Source organism: Pezoporus wallicus, unplaced genomic scaffold, assembly GCF_028554395.1.
Source record: "Pezoporus wallicus isolate ANWC-B61680 ecotype Strahan unplaced genomic scaffold, APGP_CSIRO_Pwel_v1 contig_2, whole genome shotgun sequence".
In the NCBI taxonomy this organism is placed as follows: Eukaryota; Metazoa; Chordata; class Aves; order Psittaciformes; family Psittacidae; genus Pezoporus; species Pezoporus wallicus.
In genome coordinates this window covers 384,340-411,596 of record NW_026639478.1, presented here as the reverse complement: position 1 = coordinate 411,596, position 27,257 = coordinate 384,340, and the positions used below count along the sequence as shown (strand labels likewise).

The following is a 27,257-nucleotide window of genomic DNA, read 5'->3' as shown; positions in this document are numbered from 1 at the left end:
TGGTAACTTTTGAAGATCTTAATGCTGTCTTCTTAGTAGCAGTCCAGGTCTCCAGGGGCTCTTGCTTTATAATGCAGCTGAATATTATAAAGATCTAAACCATCAACAGTATAAAATGAAACAATCAACTATGAGGATATAAATGAACATTTCATCTACCAGACTCCCAACTATGCAAATTTTCATTCCCTTCTATACCTTGTGATGGCCATATGGCGGCATAGGTTATTGCTGAGCACTGGTGTATGATGCCCTGGGAGTAGTACAGCCCAGTATTTCAGGTTTAGCAGACCATTTTTAGAGGTAGGGTTCACAGCCGATGGTTTTCTCACTCCTACAAGCAAATAAAACAGTGGCTTTCACCTCCAGATAAAGGGTGCTGATAATACCAGCTCCAGCTCTCACCCTGCTCCTCAGCCAGCTACCACCACTCATGGCAGAGGGAGTGGGGAGAGACTTCCTCCTGCACTTTCTCTGACCTCCTGCTTATTGGTGAAGGGATGCTGTTTATCCCCACCTGCTGCTGCTACTTGTTTAAAAAGGGGACAAACCCAGACATTTTCTGAGTTTTCTTTCCTTGTTGTGGAGTTCAGCCTCCAGAGGTAGATAAAGCACAATTAAAACCTACCGAGTCATCAGACTTGGCACAAAACCAGGTGGAGCCTCGAAATTATGAAAGGCATTGTAAAAAAACTGGGAAGCACTAACCTCAGGTGATTTTTTGTGATGATAAAAAGATGAAAGTTGGAAACACGTAACTGAAGTATTATTTGGAGAGATGCAGCACTTCTGAAGTTAAATCAAAGCATCATGTTTGCTGCAGTTGAAGTAGTTAGTATTTGCCAGATTAGCTTGAGGTATTTTGATGTAGTGTGAAGATAACAGTGGCAAAGTGCACTTGCACAGGTAAAATGAGGCATACACACACCGAACTCCTTTCATAGAAATACACCATCAGCACAGGTCCTCTTTAACCTGCAAAATCTTACACTGCATTTTACTAATACCTTCTACAGATTATGTCAGAGGAGTGCTGGAAGTGATTTATTTTAGACATAACATGTAGTTACACTTCGAACTGCCTTATGACTCACCTGTTTCAACTTTGCATACAAAAACTGGGTAAAACTTGAACAACTGTTCAGCTGTATGAATTAACCTCATGGGCTGTTCCTGCTGTGGCAGCAAGATTATTTGTCAGCAGAATTTCTTTTCACAGCCCACTCTTACCAGAAGACAGCCCCAATTACTGAGCTAACCCGGTATGTGAAAACAGACGCTGTTTTGGAGCTGCTTGGTTACTGTGGAGGATAAATAGCTCCTGACCCTAAACAGGATCTTCTTAAGCAAAAAGAAAAGCGGTGTCCTTATGCCTTATAAGGCATGGGCAGGCTTACCCCAGCGCTGAAGAAGGGGCGCTAACGGGCTCGCGTTGCTGAGTTTTCCTCGGCAGCGGTCGCAGGCGGCTGGAGAAGTTGAGCTGAAACTGCAAACACTTGGAACCCGGCACTTAGGGGAGAAACGCACTCAGGAGACGAGGCAGCAGGTGAACTTACAAAACCCCAAACCGTCGCTGGATCATGGGGAAGTCAGGTGAGCAAATGCCCTCGTGGGGTTTGCTGTGCGTTCCTACAATGCCTGTGCCTGCGTTTGTGCTCAGGAAGCATTGCTAAAGCGTTAGTGGCTTTCCTCAGAGAAAGCTGCTTTCATTTTGCATGGTACAGCCCGGGAGGAGCTTTCTCTCCGACACAGGGTGAGATTAGAAATCTGGTGGAAACGACACCCTCTCCCCAGCCTGCACAATGCAGAAGGACTTGTATTTTATATACAGCTGACAGTTTGTAACCTATAGTGGCTTTGCTGTATGAAATAATTATAAGCCCTATAGCTTCAAAATTATCTTGTGTCTGTCTGTCTGATAAAACTTACCTGCCTTGCAGATAGGCAGCAGGATGCTTTGGGGGGGGGGGGGGGGGCGGGCAGTTTTTATCACCCTTCTTGTCGGGAGGATTTAGATTTAAGGTTTGGTCACTGTTTAACTGAGGATGGCCTTGCTCAGCTCTACAGTCTCTCCCCAGCTGTGCGCATACTCATAAAGCCTCTCCCTGCTGCTGGCTGCATTGTTGATCCTTTCCCCATTGCCACTGGCTGGCTGTCTCAGCTGGGGGATACTCCTCCAAATCTGCCAAGGAGTCAGAGACCTTAAGAAGAGAGAGAGCTTGTGCCCAAGACTTCCTCTGTCTTTCTCCTTTTAGAGTCATGAGTGAAAATCTGTGCTGATCTTCTGAAACGGACACGAAACTGGATGGTTTATTTTTGTTCTTGTGGTTGGGACATTACTTCTGTGACAAATCAGAGCCTGACGGCATATTGGCTGTCTGTCCTGTGTGTAAACAGCATGTATGGGACACACTGAGCAAGAGCTAGTACTTGATTCACTCAAAATCATAGGCCTCTTCAGAGAAACTTGAGGAAAATCTTTGTGCTTATAGCACTTTAATGAGCCTAAGCATGGGTGTGTTGAGCTTTTCTCCTTTTTTCTTTTTCCAGAGGGCAGCATCAGAACTGTCTGCAAATGTGGCTGTAAAGGGCTTACTGATAGGACACCCAGTCCAGGTGAAACACCATGTAGCTGCCAGTGGGCGGTTTTGGCCCTGTGTCCTGGAAGCTGCATATGTTTTCAAGTGGATTGGGAGTTAGTAAATAACCTTACAATTATTTGAATAATTGTGGTTTCTGAGAAGTATTGAGTTCAGCCATTCCTTGCTAATAGCATAAAAAGTACAACTGCAGTCTAGTGGCTGTACGTTACATTTGCAAAGCACATCAGGGAAAAGCAGTGTAGATATTCCACTGTGCACATTCTGATTCCTAAATGTTTAAAATGTTAAACATGATTTGTCACTTGTGTCACTTTTCAGATCAGTGGTAAACTGGGCCCAGGTTCCTGGCTTTGAGCTGCATGCGATACTTTTAGGTGAATCGTAAAACTGAGATCCTGTCCTGACAATTGGTTTATTGACTAAACCCCATCTGCACTTTTGCACTGAAGTCTTCAAATTCCTGTCTGAGATCATTCAGTGTGGTTTGCCTTTGAATGGGTGGGAGCAGCTGTTTTACAGTGTACTGCTTCAGTGCCTCTTCCTGTGTGTTTTGTGTCAAACACCTTGTCACCTCGTGTTCCTGCTGTAATACTCTTGAGGATATGGTGTGAGCAGGTTTCTCTGTACTAGGATGTATGGAAATGTAACAGGTTGGGATCTGTCTGAGCTCAAAACAGAGTCCTTGCTCTTCTCCTGAGTCAGAAAGATTAATGGGGATTACTTGAAAGCATAAATTTAAGGATGCTCTAATTCATGTAAAGTGGGGCCACTATTTTAGAATAAATGTCTTCAGAGCAGTTATTTAACTTTTTTTCTTCAGTAAATCTATCTTGAGGTCTTGGAATCCCCAGGCAAAAAAAGATGCTGCTACTGAAAATCTCAGTTCTTTGGTAAAAGCTTGATATGTGTTGTTACTAGACACTGGATCATATTTGAAACAGTGTTCATTGGAAGTATCAGAGCTAGAGTCTTAGCACTGGTTTTGTTTCACTGAATAGAGCTGAGTGTTGGAAGACATTTGTACCTCTGACTCAGCTTTCTTTCTTGGAAGCTGCCTGCTGCTGAAACCACATCCATACTGAAACTCCATCACCAGGTTTAGAAAAACACCTTCCATGTCTGTAACTCCTGCAAACACTTAGCCAGACAAGGGGACCTCCTCTGCCTTCCCCCTGTTCTTCTCTTTTTGGACAGCATTTGGATTAGTGGCTTCCCTCCTTGCAGATCCCGGAGAGCTCTAATGGAAAAGACTTGGACAAGTATTTTCTGTAGGAAATGAGGCGATGGTGAGCTGGCTGCTCTTTGTTGTGCTGTTGCTGAGAACACCGTGTTGGTAGGGCTGTGACCTCCCCTGCAGCTGTGCTCAGTGGCAGGCCGGGGTCCTGTGGCAGCCTACACCCCAGAGGGGATATCTATGTGAGCAGCTGCGGGTGATGCTGAGGAAGCAGCTGCCTGCCAGCTCTACTCCTACGCTCTGGAGCGCGGGGATTTCTGCTGAGTGCCGGGAGTCTCCGAGAAGGCTGGGATGTGGCAGAAAAGGGCTGCTAAAAGTCTCACTTCTTTGCTTCCTGCTGCTTGCTCCCTGAAAAGCAGCTGGAGGTGACGGCAGGGGACTCGCCCTGTTTCTGGGTGCAGGCGCTATCGGACAAAGACGGGGATGGGTTCAGTAAATACTGGCTATCTTTTCACACTGTTTGCTTTGCTTTTTCTTTTCCCACTTTTGCAAATGTAGGTGGGACTCCAGAGAAAGGGCTGGGAGTTTCCCGCTGTGCTGCTGTTGAGTCAGTACAAAAATAAGGGCTGAGAAAGGGTTTGACGAAAAGGAAAGAGACAGGAACCAAACTCGGTGCAGATTTCCATGCTGGTTTTAATCTTCCTTAGAAGCATGTGCTGGTTTTTAACTCTTCAGATGCACCTTCGGACCACAGTAAAAAGGGCTGTTGTGTTTTCTGTGGAGCGAGCTGCACTTTCAGCTGATCTGAAGTGCAGACTTGTACTTTAGCATCTTGGTAGGAGACAGCTGTAGCAGCTCATAGCAAAAGTACAGGTATATTAGAGAAGTGACCTGTTTGCCTTCTGAGAAAGGCAATACTTGCAAGCTGCCAAAATGACAAGGTGTTTTGTGCTGGCTGGTTTTACAGGACCAGTGGGGATAGAGGAAATGAATTAGTCTAAGCTGATAGCAACCAAGCATTTGTGTTTGGTAACAGTGGGGCATTTGCAGAATTTGTCATCAGTACAACTTACTGGTGTGGTCGGAAAAAGGCCTTTCAAAAATCAAGTTAATTCCGTTAAAAAACCCACACTTGACCAGTTTTTGTGTGTAGAAGACGCTGATTATTTGGTATATGCTCAAGGCAGATGCATACCAAAAAAGTATGAAGGGCTCACAAAGAAAAAGATGGAATGTGATGATCTGTAGTAAAGGAGATACCACTCAAGGTTTCCCATGCCATAGAGTTGCACATCAAAAAGCATCAACTCTCCTTTCTGAATTCTCCAAGAAATCTTTCTCAAAAGAAAAATTAAGCATCAAGAAAGCTTTTATTACTGGAACCGCTCAAACCCTTAGTTCTCTATCAGTACAGTTGGTAGTGTCTATCTTGCCTAGATTTGAATTTGCCTCAGTTGCTGCTGTGTATTCAAGAACAAAAAGAAAGGGGAAGTAAGACTCTTCATTGTAAGTACTTTGTGGTTTATTACATATCTCATCAGGCCAGAAGACTATTTCAGATCACTATTTTGGTAGAGGCTGTGCTGTTCTCTGAAAGATTAGCTGGAGCATATCTATGTTATGTTTTTGGAGGCAGATGCCTGGTTTTTGAAGGTCTGATAGCAGCTCTGCCAGATCTGGGCTGGGTGACCCTGTGGAGGGGGACCAGGCAGGTGGCCAACCCCTCTGGCTCCTGTGTGAGCAAGTATGAGAGATGGTAGTAGTGGAGGAAGAAAACAGGGACCTGTTTATGGCCACCGCAAACATTATTTAGTATCATTCAAAGTTGACTGAACTGGGTTACCAGAGTGAATCTCTGATTTGAACAGAAATCATGTGGTCTTTATCTGGTCTCCAAGCAAAACATGATCTTTAAGCATGATCGTTGCAGAGCTGCATGAAATGGTGAGTTAATTGTCCATCTGAAGCTTTGCCAGGCCACCATTGTAGGTGGGATGTTTGGGAGCTATTTTCTAACACAGATTGTGTGGGCTGTCCCTGAACATATACCTGTGTGTCACTAAGCTGAAATGGTGTGGTTGCATGTTGCTGAAGTCTCTAATCCATGTTGTAAATTTAAACGCCGGGCACAAGGAACTGTTTTCCATGAGACAGCTCTGATGATAGTTTGTGATAGACAGATGTTAAGAAATTATTGAATACATGCTTGCTTGTATCCTATGTGTGTGTTTGTCACACTTCTAAATACTGCAGGCCATTGGTAGGTGTTGGGCGCTTAATAAGTGATCCTCAGAAAGTGATTTGGGGTGAACTGTCGTAGGGAATAATCCATTCTTGAACTTTCCCTGATGAAGACCCATTACTAAAACAAATCTTTCAGCTTAGAATCACAGAAGGGTTCAAGTTGGAAGGGACATCTGGAGGTTGTCTGGTCTAATTCCCCCTGCTCAGTCAGGACCACCTAGAGGTGGTTGCCCAGGACCATGTCCAGATGGCTTTTGAATATCTCCAAGGATGGAGAGTCCACAGCCTCCCTGGGCAGCCTGTGCCAGCGCTCTGCCACCCTCACGTTGAAAAAGCGTTTCCTGGTGTTCAGACTTTGATAGCTCCTGGATCTTCCATAGCCTCACTGTATGAGGACTTCCAGCTGTGTGGAGTAAATTGCCCTGAGCTACCCCAATGGCAGGTCACAGGAGGGGATGTCCATGACACAGTGTTGTAGGTGTTTCATTGACTTTCTGGGGTTTAACATACTGGGGAGGGGGATCAGAAAGACGATGTAATTGATAGTAAGTATGGGTAAAGAAAGCTTTCTGTGTCTCCCTGCCTGGTCTGTGCTGCTGGATAGGTGAGTTTACACATCAGCAAGCACAAGAAATATACATGGTCATATTTCCATGCCTCAGGGAGGTGCATAAATAAACATACTTTAAACATTGCCCCAGCTAGCTTGGATGTCCTTGGCAGAAAAGCGAAGTGGGAGGGTACTGGAGCTAGTGAGTTGAAAGCTAGTTCAGGTATGACTACCCCAAACAATGGTAAAACATAAATGGTAGAGGTATAAAATGGCAGAGCGTAACCCAGGAGATGTGGGGTAGTTCTACTTTTCTTCAGTTCTTGTTTCAAAAATCTTCATTTTGCAAAGAGTTTTAATTCACACCAGACACCAAATGACCTTGAAGAGCTGTTACTTGGTGAAGAGTGTATTATTATTCTGCTGTCATGCAAACAGGAGGAATCACAACCTAATGGCTAAAGCTCAGATTTCGTAGTAGGGAAGTTCTGATTTCTGGTGTTGCTCGTTAGTGAGTACAGTTGTACCTTATTTTCTTCATAAATTACTATAATTAGAAACTCTAAGCAGATACGATGTTGGAAAGGAGGAAGAGAAGAAATGGAGAAGATTGCTTCACTTTCTTCTGCATAGTGTGGTCAGTTCTAACTTGGGTAACTTGTAGCTGCGTATTTTGAAGTGTACATACCCCAGGAATTGCATGTACCCTAGGGATTGTGTGACAATTAGGTTTAAGAACACAAGGCTTGGTTCTGCTCCAGGCTGCTGATTAGTGTTGCCTGGAGTTTTTTTAAATGCTTATACACAGAAGTCTCTGCTCCCTCTCAGAGCTGTGCAGTTTCCAGTTTACCAGGTGTTCCTTTTTAATCAGGGCAGTCAATTGCCAAACAGTTTATAAAAGGCCTTAAGTGAGGAAGTAATCAACACTGTCTATTATAGCAAGAATAGGATTTGCAATCAAATAGTGACATGACTAATATCATTGAAACATTATTACACTGGCAGCTTCATATTCTCAGGCAATAGGCTTCAAATTGGGTATGGGTGGAAAGTAGTGTGTTGTGTCATATGGCATAGGTAGTGCAAGGTTACTAAGATGCCAGTTTGCTGTAGCAGAAGCCCAGAAAATAAAATAAGTGTGGACTTTGTCCATCCAATGCAGTTAACTTGGACATCTTACTCACCTCAGCAGTAAGTAGCTGTGTAAGAAAACTTCAGGCAAAACTGAATGCTGAAAGACATCAGAGAATCTCCCCCCTGAAGAAGGATCTCCTGAGCTGAAGGGAAAGCTATTTTGAGCAGCCTGATAAACACAAGGATGTTCCAGGAAACTACTCCCATTCAAACTCATGCCTAATTATAACCCCCAATTCCTTTCATTCCCATAAGCAGTACTGGTTCTTCTAACTTTTAGTAGGGTCATAGGACAGTTCAGGTTGGAAGGGAAATAGCACACCAACAGTTATGGTATCTGCCATAAATGCCTATTGTATGGGATGGAGATGTTGCCCCTTTATCGAATTCTTGGTTCAAAGGTGTGAAAGAAGACAAATCCCACCCAAGATATAATGCTTTCTGAATATAGTAGTGTCCTGGGTTTAGCAGTAGCAGTCATTTTTCTCCTTCTTAGTAGCTGGTGCAGTGCTGTGGTTTTGACTTTTGGCCTGTGAACAGCGCTGATAACACCGATGTTTTAAGTTACTGCTCAAATGTTTAGTCTGACCAAGGACTTTCTGAGTCTGATGCTCTGCCAGGGAGGAGGGGAAGCTGGGAGGAAGCAGAGACAGGACACCTGACCCAAGCTGACCAAAGGGGTATTCCATATCACAGCACGTCATGCCCAGGATGTAGAACTGGGGGCAGTTACCCGGAAAGGTGAGATCACTGCTTGGTCAGGCTGGGTATCGATCAGTGGGTGGTGAGCGGTTGTATTCTCTCCCTTTGTTATTTCCCTTATCATTGTTATTATTGGTGGCAGCAGCAGTGGTTTGTGTTATACCTTAGTTACTGGACTGTTCTTATCTCAACCTGTGGGAGTTGCATTCTTTCAGTTCTCCTCCCCATCCCTCGGGACCATGACAAGTAGCATTTTCTCTTTCCTTCCCTCCAGGATGTATATATGATTTCATTTCTTCTATATGTTTCCAAGCAATCAGCCAGTTTTACTAGAGAACAGGGGAGTTTAGCACTGAAGGAGTTCAGTTTTTATGGCTGGAAGTGATTCATGAATTGGTGTGTCAGATCCATACTCCCAAATGCTATATTTAAGAATAACATTAAGAGACAGTCCTTGAAGACATTACTGTCCCAAATGGGGAGTAGGAAAATGTAGTCAAATACATGAAGAAAGAAACATGGAATATTCACACCATGGGGCATTGCAGAGGTCAGCAAGTAAATGACCACCCTGAAGTGTTTGTAACTTCAAACCCAAGTGCCGAGTCAAAATGCACTGGAGGCATAACTGGCTCCTTAACATTTCTTATATCAACTAAATATCCATCACTTCTCCCTTGAAGGAACATTATTCCCAGTGTGAAAGGTTCAACCAGGGCTAGTTTCCAGGGAATTACATTTCAGGTGAGGATAAAGTTTATTAATGATAAGTGTGTCAGGTCTCTTTAGGTCTAGACGAAAATGCCATCAATTGGAAGCTGGGATGTCTTTCACTCTAGAATTTTGTTTGTTTCCAGCCTGTTAATATGCTTTGAGAAGTTTGTCAGAACAGAGGTAGCTTCAATTATATGGAGCAGTAATAGGAGACTTCTGGATATAATTACTTTGCAGTTCCCTAAAGCCTTCAATGATCTTTTGTATTTTTTTTCCCCAAACCTGTTGGCCATATTAAAAGTTGCTGCATTCTTATTCCACACCCAAATTCTGCTATCAGGGTAGGGTAGAGAAATTCTGCAGAGTCAAGGGAGACTGCAGGGATTTCAGTATTAAAGCAGAGTTATACTCCGTGTTTAAATGGATACCCAGTTACCTTTTTATGTATTTTCTGTCCACTTTGCATTTTTGTCCTCTCCATGTATTCTGGTGCTTGGCTTCTTTCTGTCTGGGTTCTGGTCAGGAAAGGGTGTGGAAGTAGCACGCAGGACCCATGTCCTGGTTAATATGAGTCACATTGCCAAGGCTGATGGTATCAGGTTTTTTCATTTACCTCTTTCAAATAGGGTGGGTCCCTTGAAGTGTATTTTGCAGCTTGCTTCAGATGTGTTGCTCTGGCCATTATACAAGCAAATTTGTAATTACTTATTTTGGGGCAGAATTGAAAGGTGGAGTTATTATCTCCATTTACCTGTAATGCATCCATTGGGTGAAAAGTTGTCAGGTTCAAAGAGGGATTGAGACTGACATAACGGTATGCTTTTGTGTACTATTCTATATGAGGTCCATTTCATAGACTTATAGATTCAGAATAGTTTGAGTTGAAAGGGACCTTTAAAGGTCATCCAGTCCAACCCCCTCGCAGTGAGCAGGGACATCTTCATCTAGATCATGTTGCTCAGAGCCCCATCCAACCTGACCTTGAATGTTTCCAGGGATGTGGCATCTGCAGACTCTCTGGGCAACCTGTGCCGGTGTTTTGCCATCCTCTTCATAAAAAATCTTCCTTACACCCAGTCTGAATCTACCTTCTTTTAGTTTAAAACCATTCTGCCTTGTCTTATCACTACAGGCTCTGCTAAAAGGTCCATCTCCATTTTTCTTATAAGTATTGAAAGGTCTCCCCAGAGCCTTCTCTTCTTCAGGCTGAACAACTCCCAACTCCCTCTTGTTAACTATCTGAAGCCTAAATAGGAAAGCTTAGTATGTATGGAAAGTACAAAATTACCGGTGAAGTTTAATCCATAAACAATAAGAGAGCGCCAAGAAGACAGTGATACTTTGATACTGTACTCTTTCTTGAATCACTGGGGTGGATCATTAGCCATAAAAACGTATGCCCTTTTTGTTAGTAAAGTGGATACCTGGTGTAATGTTGTGCATCCTGAGTGCTGACATAAGGGCTGCATTATGTATTTCTGTCGTGTAGGTATTGGGTAGAGAGATTTCATGGAGTATTTTACTGTTACTCTTTCTTCACATCATTTTGCAACTCTGCAAGACCAGTGGAATGTGGCCAGTTGATAGCTTCAAAGGTGATGCAGAGCAGCATCCTTTTTGTGGAAAACATGTTCAGATAACTTGCTTCTGTTTTGATGTCCAAACTAAGAGAAGAACAGAGCAGGAGAAGACAGGAGAAGAGGCAGGAAGAGCCGAAGAGGCAGGAAAGATTCAGGCATGAAGAGCTCTTCACCTGAGAAAGACTGAGTAGGTTGGCACTGTTTAGAGACAGTAAGAGAATGGAGAAATAGTATACTGAGGAAAACAAATCTGTTTGGACAAGGCAACCAAGTAACCTTCTGCTTACTCTTCCATGGTCACACAAAGTTGATCAATGAAACTGAGAATCCAAACCTGTAAGAACTGTAAGGTGTGCTCTGTAGCACACCACAGCCTTGAAATGTATTGTCACATGCTGTCATTATCTTTAATGACATTATCAGTGTTCCAGAAGAATCCAAAATAGAGGTAAAAAATTGAATAATGAGGAGCAAGCAACTGTATCTAATACCTTTAGTTGTTTCACTTACTAAGCCGTGTAATGATTCATGACCAAACCTAACTTCCTGGCAGTAAGAAATAATTTCTTCTAGCAGCTGAAGCAGCCTACATGAAGAGAAAAATGTACGTCTCTTAAGCTGTTTGGGAAGCTGTTCCCGCTTGGGTGGGAGCCTGAAAGCTCCTGTTAGCTCTCACTTTTAAAGTCTGGCTTCTCAGTGTATGGAATACTGGTAAAATGGAAAAACTTAACATGCCTTCCAAAACTAATTTGAAATACATCTGGTGGCTGGGTCGTCCCTCGCCACACATCAGCATGCACTGGAGAAGCCGTACAGAGGGAGGCGGTTAGCACATGAGCCTGAGTCATGGTAGATAAGTTTCTATAGAATTCACTTTTGAGGGAAGGGGAGGATGGAGGTTCTGTAGGGACAGCATAGCAGTGCCTGCTGTGGCTAGAAGAAACTCAGTTTTGTCCATGTCTCGTTGGTGTTTATAAGTCAAAGTGTTAGTACAGAGCTGGACTGTTGCAATACTTCTGTGCATGGATGAGCAAAGCCTGTGTTTCAGTCAACTTAATTTTTTTTTTTTTTTTTTTAGAATTTCAATTTGTTCTTGTCATTGAGAGCAAATAATTTTAATAGAAACTTTCACACCTGCAGGTTAAATTTTTTATGCACTATTTAATGCTGAGTGGATGAGATATTAAGTGATAACAACCACAAGCTTTAAGATGGTCTTTTGCACCAGCAAAATGCATCCTGGAGTATGTGATGCAACTTCCAAAGCTATGTATTGCAACTTCTTTGATTTGCAGTCTGTCTTAAAATTCCCCTGCTGGAAGCATGGACCCCTGCCTCAGTGAATTGGGTACCTTAGAAACAAGCCATGACCCCATATGATGCAGCAGATGAGTGATAGAATTGGTGAGCTGTGAGCAATGGTAATAAGAGTGATGGGACAGGCTTATTAGCAAAAGGGTGTGTGGGTGCTTAAGCACCAGAATGGAGGCGTTTGTTTAGTTTGATGACATGTAACTTGTGACACACAAAATTGAAGGAAGACCTAAAAGGAGGAAGGTGGTGGGCAGATCTCATCTCACTCAACAGGGTTCATGTTGCTGTCTTATGCCAACAGTCTTATACCAAAAAAATTGAGCCTGAAAGCATGTTGATGGAGAATATATTAGATGTATGTTCACAATGGCCCTTTGGTCTTTGGAAAAGATCAACCCAACTTCAGACTGTGTTCAAAATGCTTAAGGTACTGCATGAAACAACGGTGGTTTTCTGTGTGCATTGGATATTAAGAATACAGATGCTTTGTTATCCCAAAGCTATTGGGGAAACTGAAGAGAACTTTGAGAACAGCTTAAAGCAGGAGCATGGGTTGGGTAATCACCTTAGGAAAAAAACACAAGAGCAGTATGTGCAAACTGACAGCTCTATGTGGGGGAAATGCATATTACAAACAGTAGAATAGTGGGCACACTAATAAAAGAGAATGATTGATAATAGTTGTTAGGATTGAGTAGTGAGAGGAAGTTGAGAAACCTAAGGTTAATAACCGGAAACTCTAGTCCAGATGTCTTGTCCTGTTCAGAAGCTTCAGCAAGACAAAGTGATAACTGTTTTGAAGGTGCTATGTATACCTCTCTAACTGTTCTCTCAAAACTCAGTTTCAGGTTCCAAATTTCTCAGCAAATTCCAGAGGGTGGCCAATGACAGATTTATTTTTTTTTTCTTTTCCTCTGAATCTTGGGGGGGAAATCAGCAAAGTCATAAGAGGAGGTAACAAGAGATTGCTGTCAAAGTGAATTGCATTGTGACAGGTTGCGCGTCCTCTGCCTTGCACTGCTAAAAGTCTCGAGTTTATGAAGGTACAAACAAGAACTCTTTGAGAGCTTTGCAGTAACTTTGGAATTCAGATATTTACTGAACACACTGTAGTACAGGGGAATAAACCCATCCCCAGCAGTCATTTCTTTCCTTACCACTTGTTTGTCAGCAATTATTTGTCTTGAGCCAAATAAAGATGCATTTTGAGATTTCTCTGAATTTGTTTTATTTAATGAATAAAAATAATAGTGCATGTTTCGAAGTATTTGTATAGTTCTAAACATAGTAGCTTCATTTTCTTTAGGTGATGTTTTGACTAATACAGAAAATTCTTGCATACAGTGACAATAATATACATTTTGAGTGCATTTCCTCAAAGGACCTGTAAGTCACTTACACTGAGACTTTGCAGTCATGATGCAATGAACTGAAATCTTAAAATGAAAGTCAGTCAAACTAACCTTAAATCTTCTTGCTAATGAGTAAAAGAATAAGGTTCACATTACTCTTCAACTTTTAGTGATTTTGCAAGATCCCAGGGGGAGTTAGTTCACAGATGGAAGGTGTTAACATCAGTTTCATCCTACTCACAGGTCAAGAGGGTGGTATTCTTCTTTCTTCAGTCCAGCCTGCGCTAGAATCTTAGCTATAGGGTATGTTTTTTCTGCTTCACTAATGTCTGTGTTTGACAGGCCTTCCCATTTTTTTTAATGTGATTTCAGCTTCCAAACAATTTGCTGAAGAAGTCTTGAAAGCACACAATGACTACAGGAAGAAACATGGAGTCCCCCCATTAAAACTCTGCAAGAAGTTAAACAGAGGAGCCCAGCAGTGAGTTCAGTCCTTTCTTTTCTCTAATGAGATTCGTGACACTTTTATCTGTTAGGTTTGACTGTGTATACTGTAGAAATATTTGTGTTTTGACATGCTGACATTCAATGAAGACTTACTGGGTGGAGAGTGAGGGACTCCACTCTTTGTGTCTCCCTACCCAACTCTTTTTGTCCTTTCTTTCTCCTTCTTTCATCACATAGCACCAGCTGGTCACATGGACACTTCTGTGGTTACAACTTTATAAATCTGTCTTGCACCCTTTTCCAGGCATGGGCTGCATCTGTCTACACTGGTGTGTCTCCTCTGCAGACGGTAGTTGGCTAAAACATGCTTCACCACCACCTCTGTCACATGGTGGATTGTCTTCTGCAGGACAGTAACCACTGCTGCCAAAATAGAACGTTTTCATGCTACAAAATGATGATTGGTCTAAGATCAGTGAAATGAGAAAGAAGTAACTTCAGATCATATTGTCTATCTCCCTGCCCCAAAAGCAAAATCAGTATATGTTGTTCTTTACTCTGTCAGGAGGGACATATCTCTTCTCCAGTGCTGAAGACTGCGCAGCTTCTTGTCAGTCTAATGTACATATATCTTTATGCTGTCTGACTTAAATCTTCCTTACAGAAATTTGAATCCAATACTTCTTATCCGTTTTGCTGCAGATGCAACCAGGTTGTTTCCTTTCCTTTTACAGCAACCTGTTTCAAAGTAGATTTGAAAACCTTTTTTTTGTTTTCTCAGGCTGAGCCTCACAGTACAAAGGAGATACCTGAAGGAGAATGCTGATTCAGAAAATAAATGTCCTTCCACAGTGGCTAAGTAGTGGCCAGTTTGATCCCTGTAGGCATGAGGCTTTCTACCATAAGCGTGCAGACTTATCTGTGCTGGCCAGCTGGGAGGCAGAAAGGCTGTAGCCTTTCTCATACCTGATTTACTGTCCCAGCATAGTGCTGCACTGTCACACAGATGCACCAGCTTCTGCACTCCTAAACCAGAGATCTCTGCCAGGTGTGGTGCTGTACAATGTGCACGTGCCCTCTGGCACCAAGCAAAATCTGCTTCTGTCTTGATTTTTTTCCCATCATTTTTTCTTGAGACACCGTGATAAGTGGATATAGTATTTCTAGGAGATGGAATGCCAGTGACTCATCCACATACCTCTGTAATCTGCTGGGGTTTTCCTTCTGCTCTTCAAAGGGCTGTTTTGTTTCTGTTTTACGCGGTGCATCAGGAGGAAGAAATTTCATTGACTTGTCAATAACACTTGCATCTCCAAAGTGCTACAGTTGCTTTGAACAACTCAACTTGTATGAATAGTTCAGATTATTCTGTCAAATATGCATTGCTCAACATTTATCTCTAAGTGTTATACTGCCCTTGCTAGATATTTTTAGATCCTTCTGGAATTCCTGGGTCCTCTCTGGTCTCAGCTGACTTTCCCAGCTGTGGTGAATAACAATAGTAAACCTTTGTTTGGTTGTGCAATGACACATATTCAGAGACTGATGAAACTGGTTGATAGCAAGAACCAGATGGTTGATCTGAATATAAGACATGAAATATAAGAGATGTCATATTTGTCAAGACAGATTTTGCATCTTGTTAAATTCAAAGAACTTTACCTTTATGTATATTTGACATCTCTGTTGCTATGCATTTGGTGTATATCTGGATACTTTTCTGTGCTTCTCTGTGCTGAAAATGGTCTGTTTCTTACTATTTTCAGTTCCAATAATTACGACAGGTTACATGAACTGAATATTGGATCTCCACTTTAGCATGAGATGAGTCATCCTCAGCAGATTTATCTCTGACTGTAATGAAGCATAGGGTGGTGATCTCAGATGTAAACCTCATGCTTTTAACTGCCTGAGCTAGATTGAATTAATCACTCTTTGTCTCAAGCCCTTGGCAACTTTATCTGTGTGCAGAGTGTACTTCGTTCCAGCCTTTGCTTGGGATGTGGGAATCCTCGAAGAGAAAAATTACAGGACTGTAGAGATACAGGGCATGAAGGAGCAGTTAGGGATCCTCTAGTCCAGGATCTAGCAGACTGACAACTGACAAGTTTACGTTCATCCAGACTAATAGATCTAACTAATTACTTTTTTTGTTTGTTGTTTTGATAGAAGAATTAGGACAGAAGGAAATAAGAACCCAGTGTCTGAAGTACTAGCTTGGGCCAAAATGTTCAGCTGGACAAATTTCCTGTCTCTGGCAGATGCCAGTAATTCACAGTTAGGAAAGGAGTAGCAGGACAAAACAAATGTGGCGATCCTTTCTGCATGATCTTCTCCTGGAAGTTACAGATTTATACTGTAAATTATGGTTTTCCTAAGCAGAAGGTTGTATCCTCATTTTTTGTTGCTGTTATTTAATAAGCCCTGAAGGTTACTCCTCACATACACACACTGTAAATTAGTCTAGCTCTTTTTCAAACCCACACATGCTTTGGTGTCTACATTGTCCTGTGGCAATGACTTCTAATGCACAGTGTGGAAAAAGCACTTTGTCTTGCTTTGCTTTTAAATCTATGACCTGATGATTCTGTGTGTTGCCTCCTATTTCCTGTAGCGTGAGAAATAACAAATGGTCTTTCCAATTTCAGTGTCTCTGTACTGAAGCCTTTCCAATGTTGAATAAACAGAATAATTGTTTTACACGGATATTCTTCTTAACCCTGTTGTGAGACAATAAAATACATCCCACACCCTCACATGTCAGGTTATATAAAAAACAGTGTTGCTTATCGCTGTGTTGGTGTACACAGTTGTTGCCTCAGATGCTCCATGTGGTCCCCTTCTCTTCTATACTGTCGCCTGGCACATTGCTCTTGCATTGCATCTGACTTCATTTGTAAATATAGGGTTTTTTTACAATTGCTTTGACTGAATCCCCACTTCAGTCTTTTTTCTTACTCAGTGTGAACATTTAAGTTACTCCTGTTAGTGGCCTAGAAACATCAGGAGGTGACACCTGTAACAATCGCTGCAGGTACTTCCCTTTCCACCAGCAGCTGCAGCCAAGGATGGCCAGTGGATTTCCAGGTGCAGGGAAGAATACGGTGGGGGAGATCTGCCCTTTGATTTCTTCTAGGCCCTTTTCAGCAGTGACACAGATGCTCATGAAAGAAAAGAAAAATGGCCTCTGGGCTTTCCCTTTGCCTAATTCTTAGATCTATGTAGGTTTAAAGCATCCCTGGCTTCAGAGCTTTACAGTTGAGTAACTTAAACTGTCATAGAATCATGGAATAGCTAGGGTTGGAAAGGACCTTAAGATCATCTTCCAGCTAAACTCCTTGCTTGCATCTCATCCTCTCCCTCCTCCTCCTTCTCTCTGCTTGCTGTGGCTGTGTTCCATGGCTCAATATGTGGATTCCTTTGCTAGGTATGCAGAAGAACTGGCTACCACAAGGGTCCTCAAACACAGCTCTGAGTCTGCTAATGGAAAATGTGGAGAAAACCTAGCATGGGCATCCTATGACCAGCCAGGTAAGCTTTCTACTCTTGTTGTCACAGAGACACTGTATAAATGTGTTTTCTCATGTACTTTGGGCTCAGACCATCTAGTTGCAACAGTACTGGTGTTTTCTCTGCTTCAAAAAGGCATCCATTGCAGTCCCCTAGTGTCCCTGGGGACAGGATGGTGGTTTGCAGTAACCTGCATATACTGACAGCAAGAACCACATGTGGGCACAGAGGAGGTAAGGGACTGTGCTGTAGTGTGCTGTGTTCTTTTGGAGATAGGAGTTGGCAGCTAGGCTGCTCCGTATGTCCCCACTATGGAGCTGTCTTGAGTGCTACTTGTATGTGCATGTGAAGAGAGAAGGAGGTTGTCAATGCCACATACTTCACCTTTATCCTTAGTTTGTCCCAGCAAAGAGAAGGCTGACCACAGGCCAGTTGTGGTGAGGAAGGTGGAAAAATGGCCACTGCATGCTATGTAGCAGTTTCTGTTTGTATGGGCAAAATGGGAGCATGGACACCAAAGTGTCAGAGGTTAATGTGTTAGACATCTATAGTCTCTTCTGGTCTGTCAGCAAAACAAGCTTTGAGCCCTTTTCCATGCCTTCATTTTCAAAGACAAAAGTACTCCATATATTTTTTTGATCATAAATCTAACATGTAACTGGCAGCCTTTGATTTGGATGCCCCGGGAGCTGAATTTTGGCCATGACAACAGCCTGCGGTGAGCTTTCAGTTGGAGTGATGTTCAACAGGCTCTTCCCTCCTGCCTCGTCGAGTGGGCAGGGCTCATGCTTTAGCCTGCTGAGACAGCAGGTGGGATGTATTAAAAGTGACCACTTGCTTTCTTTGTTTCTGTCTACCCCTGGAATTTCCAGCACAGCCTCAGGGAGACAAAAACTCATTTCTGCAGGCTGGAGCCTCTGTCTGAAGGACCTGGAAATCTTAGGAAGTGAGGTTTAGACTGAGGGACACTGCTCGGTTCCTATGCAAGTGCCAACTCTAGTCCCCAGTGGGTACTTTAGCATGTTGAAAAAGAAAGCCGGGGTGGAAAAATACAATTTGATCTACTCATACTTGGCATTCTGTCCATTGCAAGAGTCTGAAGCAAGGGTTCAGAGCAGCATGGGAAAACACGGATGTACGGCGAAGTTTGTGGCTATGACTCACTGACTGAGCTTACTTCTTCCTTCTTATTTGTGTTAATGGCCTGTGCTCCTTCCCCAAGGTTAAAGTCGCAGAATTGCCATTTGGAGAGCTGGAATCAAAACACATGCATTCTTCCATAAATTATATAATGCCTGTCTTTTTCTGTATCCCATTTGTTCTCTTCAATGCACTGTTTCCATACTTAACTTTCCAGTTCTGAGCAATTTTGTCGCTATTTTTTCATCCACAGGATTGAATGTCTTGCTGAGAAAATTAAGCTACATCCTCTTTTGTTCTGTAAAACACTTCTACATTTCCTATGTAGCAGGATCATTCAAAGTGCCAGAATGAGAAAACTAGTTCTTCAAAGAAAGTTATTCTGTCCTCTGGCCTTAGTCTCTATCTCTATGGAGCTGGTTCGTTCTTCCTCTTTTTCTCATTATAGTTCCCTTTGGATAGTTAATTTGTACCCTGCTCAATGAGGCTGAAATGTGTATTAAGGAATCCATTCAAGGGCTTAACAAAGGCAGGCAGTGTTTTCCTGTTTCTTTCCCAGATAAAGCAAAAGCCAATAAACCTCTAGCATACCCTGTATTCTCTCTCAAAAAAGTGATGCTATTGTTTGTTTTGGCTCTTACTGAGTTCTGTAATAATGCCAGAAGATACATTTCTTGTTTCAGAGAAGATTTTAAGCTTTCAACCATAAAAGCCTTCTAGCTCGACTCTTCTCCTGGTTAAAGAATACGTTGAATTGTATTCAGGATTTGGGAGTTACGTAGCCTAAAGCTGTTGCTGGAAGTGTGTTTATCCGTGTAATCCAAGAAATAGCTGACAGCTGTTTCCTCCCTCCAGTCCTACAGGAACTGCTCCGTGGCAGACTTCTCTTTGTGCTCAAGTAAGTGAGCTGTCATCTGCCACTAATGTGAGAGACCACAGCCGTCCTTGGCAGCTGTAGTATGTCAGGCTTCTCAGGATATCATCTCATTGCATTTCTCATCTGTTGCGAGGCTGAAGGCAAGCACTGGATGACTAAATTCTGTTTGGGATGGTTGGTGCGGTCGTGAAGAGCGTGCCATGCCGCTTGTGAAAACACTGCTGCTTGTGAGCTCCAGAGAGTTTGTAACAGAAATTCACTGTATGTTAACACCCAAATCTGTTATGGGAGGAACCTGGGTCTGCCTACAGGTCAGTACTAGAGGGCAGAACAGCAGACACCTTCTGCCCCAGCCTGGGAGGAGCATGCTTTGACTGAGTGCCTACCTTGATGCATCTCTTGCTGTATAACACCAGGTTTATACAGTACTGTTAAATAAAATAAAGTAGAATAAAATAAGGACCTGCATGTGGAATGCTGAAAGCAGAGGATTACTTCCTAGAACTATCAGTATGACTTCAGTCTAAGTACATCATAGCTCATTTCTGAGGCAAATTAAATCTACCTCTATGTTCTTTCCCCTCAGCCTGGTGGAAGAAAGGTTGTGATAAAAAAAGCTAGAAAAACATTTGAGGGAAATTCTAGGATTTGGGGTATGTGGTTTTTAAGTAGATCACCATGGTGCTGTCCATCCTTGCACAGATATATGTCCTATGTGATTTTATTTGAATGTTTTTAGCAACTTACTCAATGGGATTACTTGGCGATTTAAGGATTCTTTTTGTGAATAGAAACAATAAGGCTGGGCCCAGAGAAATTAAATGTAAGAGGGAGCTGAATCCAGTAGTAGGGCTGCCGCAGCCTTGTGTTCCCAGTAGTGAGGCTGAGAATGTATTCCCAGGCTTGCATACACAAGCACACATGTACAGCATGTACATGTGTATATATGCAGGTGGCCACATAGATAACCACAAACAGATACAGTCAACATTAAAATGAACAGTGTCAGCAGGCTCTTCCTGTTCCCCTTTTTGGCTGATTGCAATGAAGTATGTTACCAGACTATATATATATATAAAAAAATAATAGATATTAAAATACATATTTCCTACCAATAGATTTAAAAAAATTGATATAATTTATATTTTTATAACATTAAATTATACATATATATATATACACAAAACTCTGTGTGTATGTGTATATATATATATCTCGCTAACAGAAATAAAAGTCCAGTGTGGATCTCTGCAGCAGCTCAGTCTGCCCAGTATCTGTTCCTGATCCCAGTCTCTCCGGTTGCTTGAACCTGAACGTACCACCCCCTGAGGCTGCAGTTCCACTCTGGTTGCCAGTACAGTGCGTCTTGCACACATGCAAACACAGCTCCCTGGCTGTTGGCCAGGACCCACCTTGTCCCTGCGGTGGCCATACATTTAATGACTCCTCCCAGGCCACTTCACCTCCTCACCAGCTGGTCCAGCTTGTGCTTCACTAGTGCTCACACACTCAGCACCCACACCGGTGCTCCAGTTGCAGACACTAAGGTCCCTGCTACCCTTAGTGTGATACTGATTGTTGGCACTCATGGACACCCCACAATCCACATGGAACAGAGCTTCTCACCCAGGTGAACAGAGAATAGCTAGAAATGGAATTTAATGAGGCAGCAGGACAACTGATGAGATGCAGAGCATGGCCAGGCAAGAGTACTAACATCTGTTTGCAGCAGTGGCCCTTTATTATCTCTCTGTCCTTCAGAGAGTGGTATCAGCAGAACTTTGTTCCAGGATTTCTAGTCCTATGTGTGCACTGACGTCACACATTCAGTCTTCTGACCACCTCAGGCACAGTCAGTGTGGCCACTTTACTAGCTTATAGCTTGGATAAGTAAATAAAATCACTGTGCTGATTCTGGACCTATTCTTGGGCAGAACTATGATTGGACACTAACGCAGGGTTGCTGCACCAAGTTTTTATGCGATGCAGATGTGTCCTGTAAGTCATGGTACTGATGAAATTCGTTGGAGAGAGATTCAGCCTGTTCTGAAATGAACGTTCAGTAAGCCTAACGGAGCAGGTCATTAGTCAGTTATTGCTAGGATAGGGGTGGAGTCAAACTGTGTTTCCTTAGAGAAAGTGTTAAAACCATGGATGTGGTTTACAGCAATGCAGACAGGAAGGGTATTTAAAAACCCCCAGCAGCATACTAATTGGTTCTGCAAGTGAAGCAACAGAAGGGAAGCTGCAGTGCTGACTGTAGGACTGATCTGCATGCTTTTTGACAGAAACAAACTTCTATGGTTTCTACTACAATTGGGAATGAGGGGTGGGAGTGAGTTTTCTGTGTTCTTTCCTTCTGATTGAAATGCATTTTGAACAGCAAACAACTCCTGGTTTGGGTAGCTTTGGGGGGAGTGGCAGCTGTTTTCAGTGACACATTGAAATGGAGGGGAAGCTGGCACACCGCATCACTTACTCCATAATGATTTGAAATCTAAATACTGTGTTCTCTGAACCACCAACTCTGAGGATGCAAGTGTCTGCTAAATCAGGTAGGCTAAGTGCTCTGCTGACCATTCTGCTGTCTCTCTCTGGAACCTCAGGGGTCACTGGGCTCAAAACAGAGTTTTTCCTTAGTCCCCTATGGCTCAGCTATCACTTTCAACACTGTTTTGGCTTGTGTCCCATCACTGCATTGTTTACTGCTCCCCAGGGGCAAGGAATCAGAAAGAAAGTATTTCAGAGGAAAGTGAGCATGTTTAATCACTAGGTACCCACCTGTTTTCTCATGTGGTAGTAACTTCCCTTCACCTCCTGTGGCATATGACAAATAGTATTCACTCCCTTTACTTCCAGGACCCTTCTTTAGCGTGATCTGTTAATCTGTCAAAAGTTGCCTAGTCCTTTGGTCACCTTCTCTTTTTGTGGGAACAAGTTAGTCTCTAATTTCTCACAACCTCTGATGTAATGACTCTTTTAATTCAAGGAGGATGACAGCAATGCCATGTAATGATAACCTGATCCTGCACATGAAAACCAGGATATAGCAATCAGCTTCTAGGCTTTCACTGCCCGGCTGCAATGAATTGCAGGCTTTCATACATGAAGGCTGGGAATTAGCACATTACAGATTACGCTACCCAGCTATGCTCGCTGATGTTCATGTACAGGATTGAGATATTCTTACCTGATAGCGTTGCCATCTCCCTTGAATGAAAGATGAAAGTTACCAAATTTTCACAGGATGGGTGGTATTTAAATAGACAAACCCCCCACCCCCCAAAAAAAAGAAAAGGAAGAGAGACTGTGTTTGTCAAAGCTTCCATGTGTCCTGCAATATATCCATTATGGAGATTTTAAGCTCTTGTCACATGGAGCCTATGTACACCTCTTAGAATTATAGTAAGCAGAGGGGGGACGACTTCTGCTTGAACTACTCTTTATGGCACACTGGTAGGTTAACAGAAGCAATGACATGCTGGTAGCAATGGGAATGCAGTCCTACATCTGTGAAAATACTACTTACATAGTATGGTCAGTTAAGCACTTGTACACATAAAGTACATGTGCTTCATAATGCACACATGTGTCTGCAGTCACATTCTGTACTTGTGTTCCATCGAGTTTCCCACAAACATGCCTGAAGGAGATCTTCAAGCAGCCTTCCAATGCTCAAAGGGGGCCTACAAGAAAGCTGAAGAGAGACTTTTTTCAAGTGACAGGACAAGGGGGGGTGGGGGGGGTGGCTTTAAACTGAATGAGGGTAGGTTTAAATTAGATATTAGGAAAGAATTCTTCACTGTGAGGGTGCTGAGGCACTGGCACAGGTTGCCCAGAGGAGCTGTGGCTGCCCTATCCCTGGCAGTGTTCAAAGCCAGGTTGGAGAGGACTTTGAGCAACCTGGTCTAGTGGAAGGTGTCCCTGCCCATGGCAGGGGGGTTTGGAACTGGATGTTCTTTAAGGTCCTTTCTGACCCAAGCCATTCTGTGATTCAGTGCTAAATCTTTCATAGCTTTGAAGTCTAGAGTGGAACAGGAAGATCTGCTTGTTTTGTTGTTTGGTTAATTTTTTTTTTTTTTTTTTTTTGGGGGGGGGGGAGGGTGTGAGGTTACTTTGTGCTTTTTTCTTTTCCTCTTGTATTTCATAAAGATTGCTCTTTGCACTTTTTTTTTAGTCTTCATTTCAGCTTTAGTATGAGTGACAAATGAACAGATATTTATTTATGTTACATACTTCAGCCTTAAAACAGGTGTACAGGGTTTGTTGTTTGGCACAGGGAAAGCAGGAAATAAGGAACCTGTTGTTATTCCTGAAATTTAGGAAGCAAGAGAGATTTTCCTACCTTTTCATGTGGAAAATGTGAAATGACTCTACTAAGAGAGCACTAGTCCTAACAGGCAGTGTGGCATAGGTAAGTTCACAGTATTTCCAGTCCACAAGTCTCTCAAGAGATGGTTTTTCATTCAGTAATTTCTTTTCAACAACAGCTCTGACAGTCAGCTTGCCAGGCTAACACTACCATCCGTTTAGCAGGCTGCACTCACAAGAAACTGAAGTTTAAAGAAGCCAGTGCAGTGCCCGACTTCTAGAATAGTGCAAGTTTAAGACTTTTGGCTGCAAAATAGCAGCAAACATGAGTCATTGCTGTTCTGCAGCCAGCAGTCCACCAGGGACCAGCGTACTTCATGGCGGTTGGCTTAACAGTGTTGGCAGCTTGCTATGAAATCAACTAGCCTTGTGATACACATCCTGGAATGCTAAGCAGAAATTTCTTTATCGGTGTAGCTCAGGGAAAAACCTGCTCCCTTGACCCCCCACAGTGTTTGACATAAAATTTCCTAACAACCAGTAATGGAAAAGATGCAGTCTTTGAATTTTGGTACACAGCATCTCCCAGGTTCTCACCTGAGCTCCTGCCCTCTGTGCTGCCTGTTCCACAGGACCCACTGCAGATTATCAGAATCTGCTCCTTTCTATCAATCTCCTAAACTGTTCAACAGAAAGCAAGAAAGGATTATTTCTTTGTCAAACATCAACCTTAGAGACCACAGACATGTAGAACTACATCACTCACCATAGTCATAGGCCTTACACAGCTGTGATCACAGCATTGGAACAGGCTGTCCGGGGAAGTGGTGGAGTCACCATCCCTGGAGGTATTTAAAAGACTTGTATGTGTGGCACCTGGGGACATGGTTTAGTGATGGACTTGGCAGTGATAGGTTAATGGTTGGACTTGATGATCTTACAGGTCTTTTCCAACTTCAACAATTCTATGATTCTATGATAACTGAGTAGCTACAGCTATTGCAAAACAGTAATAATTTGGTAAGTTACATGCACTACCATGTTACCTATATTTCAAAAACTCTTTTCAGTAACAAGACTGTTTCTCCATGTTTCTAGAAGTTCTTGCCAGCTATTAACAGATGATCTTGCTAGCCACGCTGTGTGTGTCTGTGCTTATATCATGATTCCACAGCAGATTTCTTTTGTCTTTCAGGAAAGGATGTGGCTGACAGATGGTACAATGAAATCAAAAATTACAGCTTTCAAAACCCAGGGTTTTCTTCTGGGACAGGTAAGGTCAGACTGGGCACTGTCTCTTCAAAACCCAGCTTTTATGTTAAGAAATTGGTGAGCCAAGTTGTTTGGTATTTTTCAAGAATCTACCTTCTTTTCTTAGGAAAAAGGATAGAGATGAAAAAAATTTTGCATTTCCTCAAATGTTAGAAACTAACAGAAGAGTAAAAGGAAACTGAGAAATGAAGAAGTAAGCAAATTTTGTGGGGTTTTTTAATACTGTAGATTTCCTCCAACTCCAAAGTTTTTAAAAGGCAACTTATTTTTAAGGCAAATTAATTTGTAGAAAATACTAAATTGGGATCATATAGGTTTCTTTCTTACTATGCTGGTGTTTGCGTTGATGTGTGCTTTCTACCAAATTATACTATTTCAATCGCAGAGATCACTTCAGATATAACGTGGAGATCAGGAACAGGCCATTGGCTGCGTATTGACAATCCAGTGTTTAATGAACATAAAAACATTGTTCCTTGATGACAATCCAGTGTTCAATGAACATAAAAACATTGTTCCTTGAGTAATGCTCAAGCAAGAGATACGCCTGAGCTTGTTTCAGATGAAGAAAATCATGCTTTTCACCCATGGGATTTGTCTATGCATAGAGGGAACAACTGATGGAGCAGCACAATGCACGGGTGGCTATTACAACTAGGCAGAAGAAGCCACAAAAGCAGTATTATTTTTAACAGTTGCACATGCATATACATGGGGGAGCATGAGATGGTTAAAGCAAATGAATATTAGTCACTGTCAGAACTGCTGTTCACACTGCAGGGAGTATAACCATGATGTCTGTTGAATTTTGTATCAGATACTCATCAAACTACTTCTTTCTTGATTCTCCTACAAGATATTCTTATTTGGACATGGAAATGAGAATGGTAGTGAGGAATCAGATCAGGCTGTTTCAAGACAAAATGCTAGATGCAGGGTTTTTTCATGTTCTTAGCTTGTTCTCCAGTTAGGAAAAGAATCATTTTTTTATTGTTCTTTCTTTCCCCACTCCTCATGTGTTAAAGGGAGTGCTGCAGATTTAGTACCTAAAATGAATGCCTATGTTTCTCTCTCTTTCTTCAGGTCACTTCACAGCAATGGTTTGGAAGAGCACAAAAAAGATGGGAGTTGGAAAAGCATCCGCTAGTGATGGCTCAACGTTTGTGGTGGCTAGATATGATCCAGCTGGAAATGTAGTAAATCCAGGCTATTATGAAGAAAATGTCCTTCCTCCACGAAAATAACTTCTTTTTTTCTTTTTTTCTTTTTTCTTTTGTTTTAAAAGGTAGCCTTATTGCTTAATGACAAGTGAACCTGGATTTGGACTTGACAGTGTTTGAAATGAAGCACGAGTCAATGAAATTTCCTGTTTGATACTGCTGTTCACTTCTCATTACAGAGGAAGCAATTACATGTTATTCGAGTCAATCTGCACGTTAGGTCCCTGTTGTTTCTGAGGGGGCTTCAGTTTAACTGAGGATGAAGTACATGCAGAATTTCTGAAGGGTAACCTTTATAAGTTGTTTTCTTTTTTAATAGCTTGCATGAACTCTGTGTCAGCATGTGAGTAAGCACATGTTGGATGTCTTTTTTTAAGTGAGCAAATTTATAGCCTTCTGTAAACTGAAGATACCAGCTTCTAATTATATCACGTACTCCCAGTTTTCCAGTGTTTTTTAATAACTGTAACTTCTTTGTTCTGTCTATACCTCCTGCTACTGTGGAGCCTTCTCTCTGCAGATGGAACATATGCAAAACTTCCTGTGTGAAAGGTACACATGTAAAATGTAGTGGCATTCAGACCTCTGTTTCTTTATTAAGAGGATCTCACAGAACACTAAAACATCGCTGGCAAAATTGTATCCATCAAGCAAGCCATAACTGATGTGTGACTTGAAAGCTACTAAAATTGTTTAAACCCCAGTTACATTTTAGGTGCTAATATTTAAAATCTGCTTGAGATGAGTGTGTTTCAAGTTCAAATCCCATTTTACGGTTTACAGCATGTACATTGCCTCATAATCAACTTGTTTACTTCTGTTACAGGAAAGTAAGACACTATTTTTTCTCTTAGATATTACGCACAAAGAAGTGCGATAGATTGCTAGATTTTATTTCTCAATAACTTATTTTTACTTTCTAAGGATTATCTTCTGCATGTGTTATGCTATACAGACAATAACATTCCCAAAACATCTCTTGTCTCCTTCAATAATGCCACAGTAGGAGGTATTCACATGGCCATGATTAAGAGATTCACATGATCTTTGTTCGTATCGTTCAGTAACAGTGAAAATATTTCACACTCTGGATTGATGCCTTGAAAAAAAAGT

At 42.2% G+C, this 27,257-nt stretch overlaps 1 protein-coding gene across 1 annotated transcript; it reads left to right on the top strand.

The window, feature by feature from the left end:
- The first annotated feature begins 8 nt into the window (after positions 1 to 8).
- Positions 9 to 27,011, top strand: GLIPR2 (GLI pathogenesis related 2). The gene is made up of 5 exons (XM_057414757.1): positions 9 to 1,593; positions 13,740 to 13,848; positions 17,242 to 17,345; positions 24,848 to 24,925; positions 26,008 to 27,011. The coding sequence occupies exons 1-5, from the start codon at positions 1,581 to 1,583 to the stop codon at positions 26,166 to 26,168; spliced, it is 465 nt and encodes a 154-aa protein (XP_057270740.1). The 5' UTR covers positions 9 to 1,580; the 3' UTR covers positions 26,169 to 27,011.
- The last annotated feature ends 246 nt before the right edge of the window (positions 27,012 to 27,257 follow it).

Coding starts and splice junctions, on each gene's coding strand:
- GLIPR2 (XM_057414757.1), top strand. Junction 13,849..17,241: donor TTAAACAGAGGAGCCCAGCA/GTGAGTTCAGTC, acceptor TTCCTTTGCTAG/GTATGCAGAAGAACTGGCTA. Junction 24,926..26,007: donor AGGGTTTTCTTCTGGGACAG/GTAAGGTCAGAC, acceptor CTCTTTCTTCAG/GTCACTTCACAGCAATGGTT.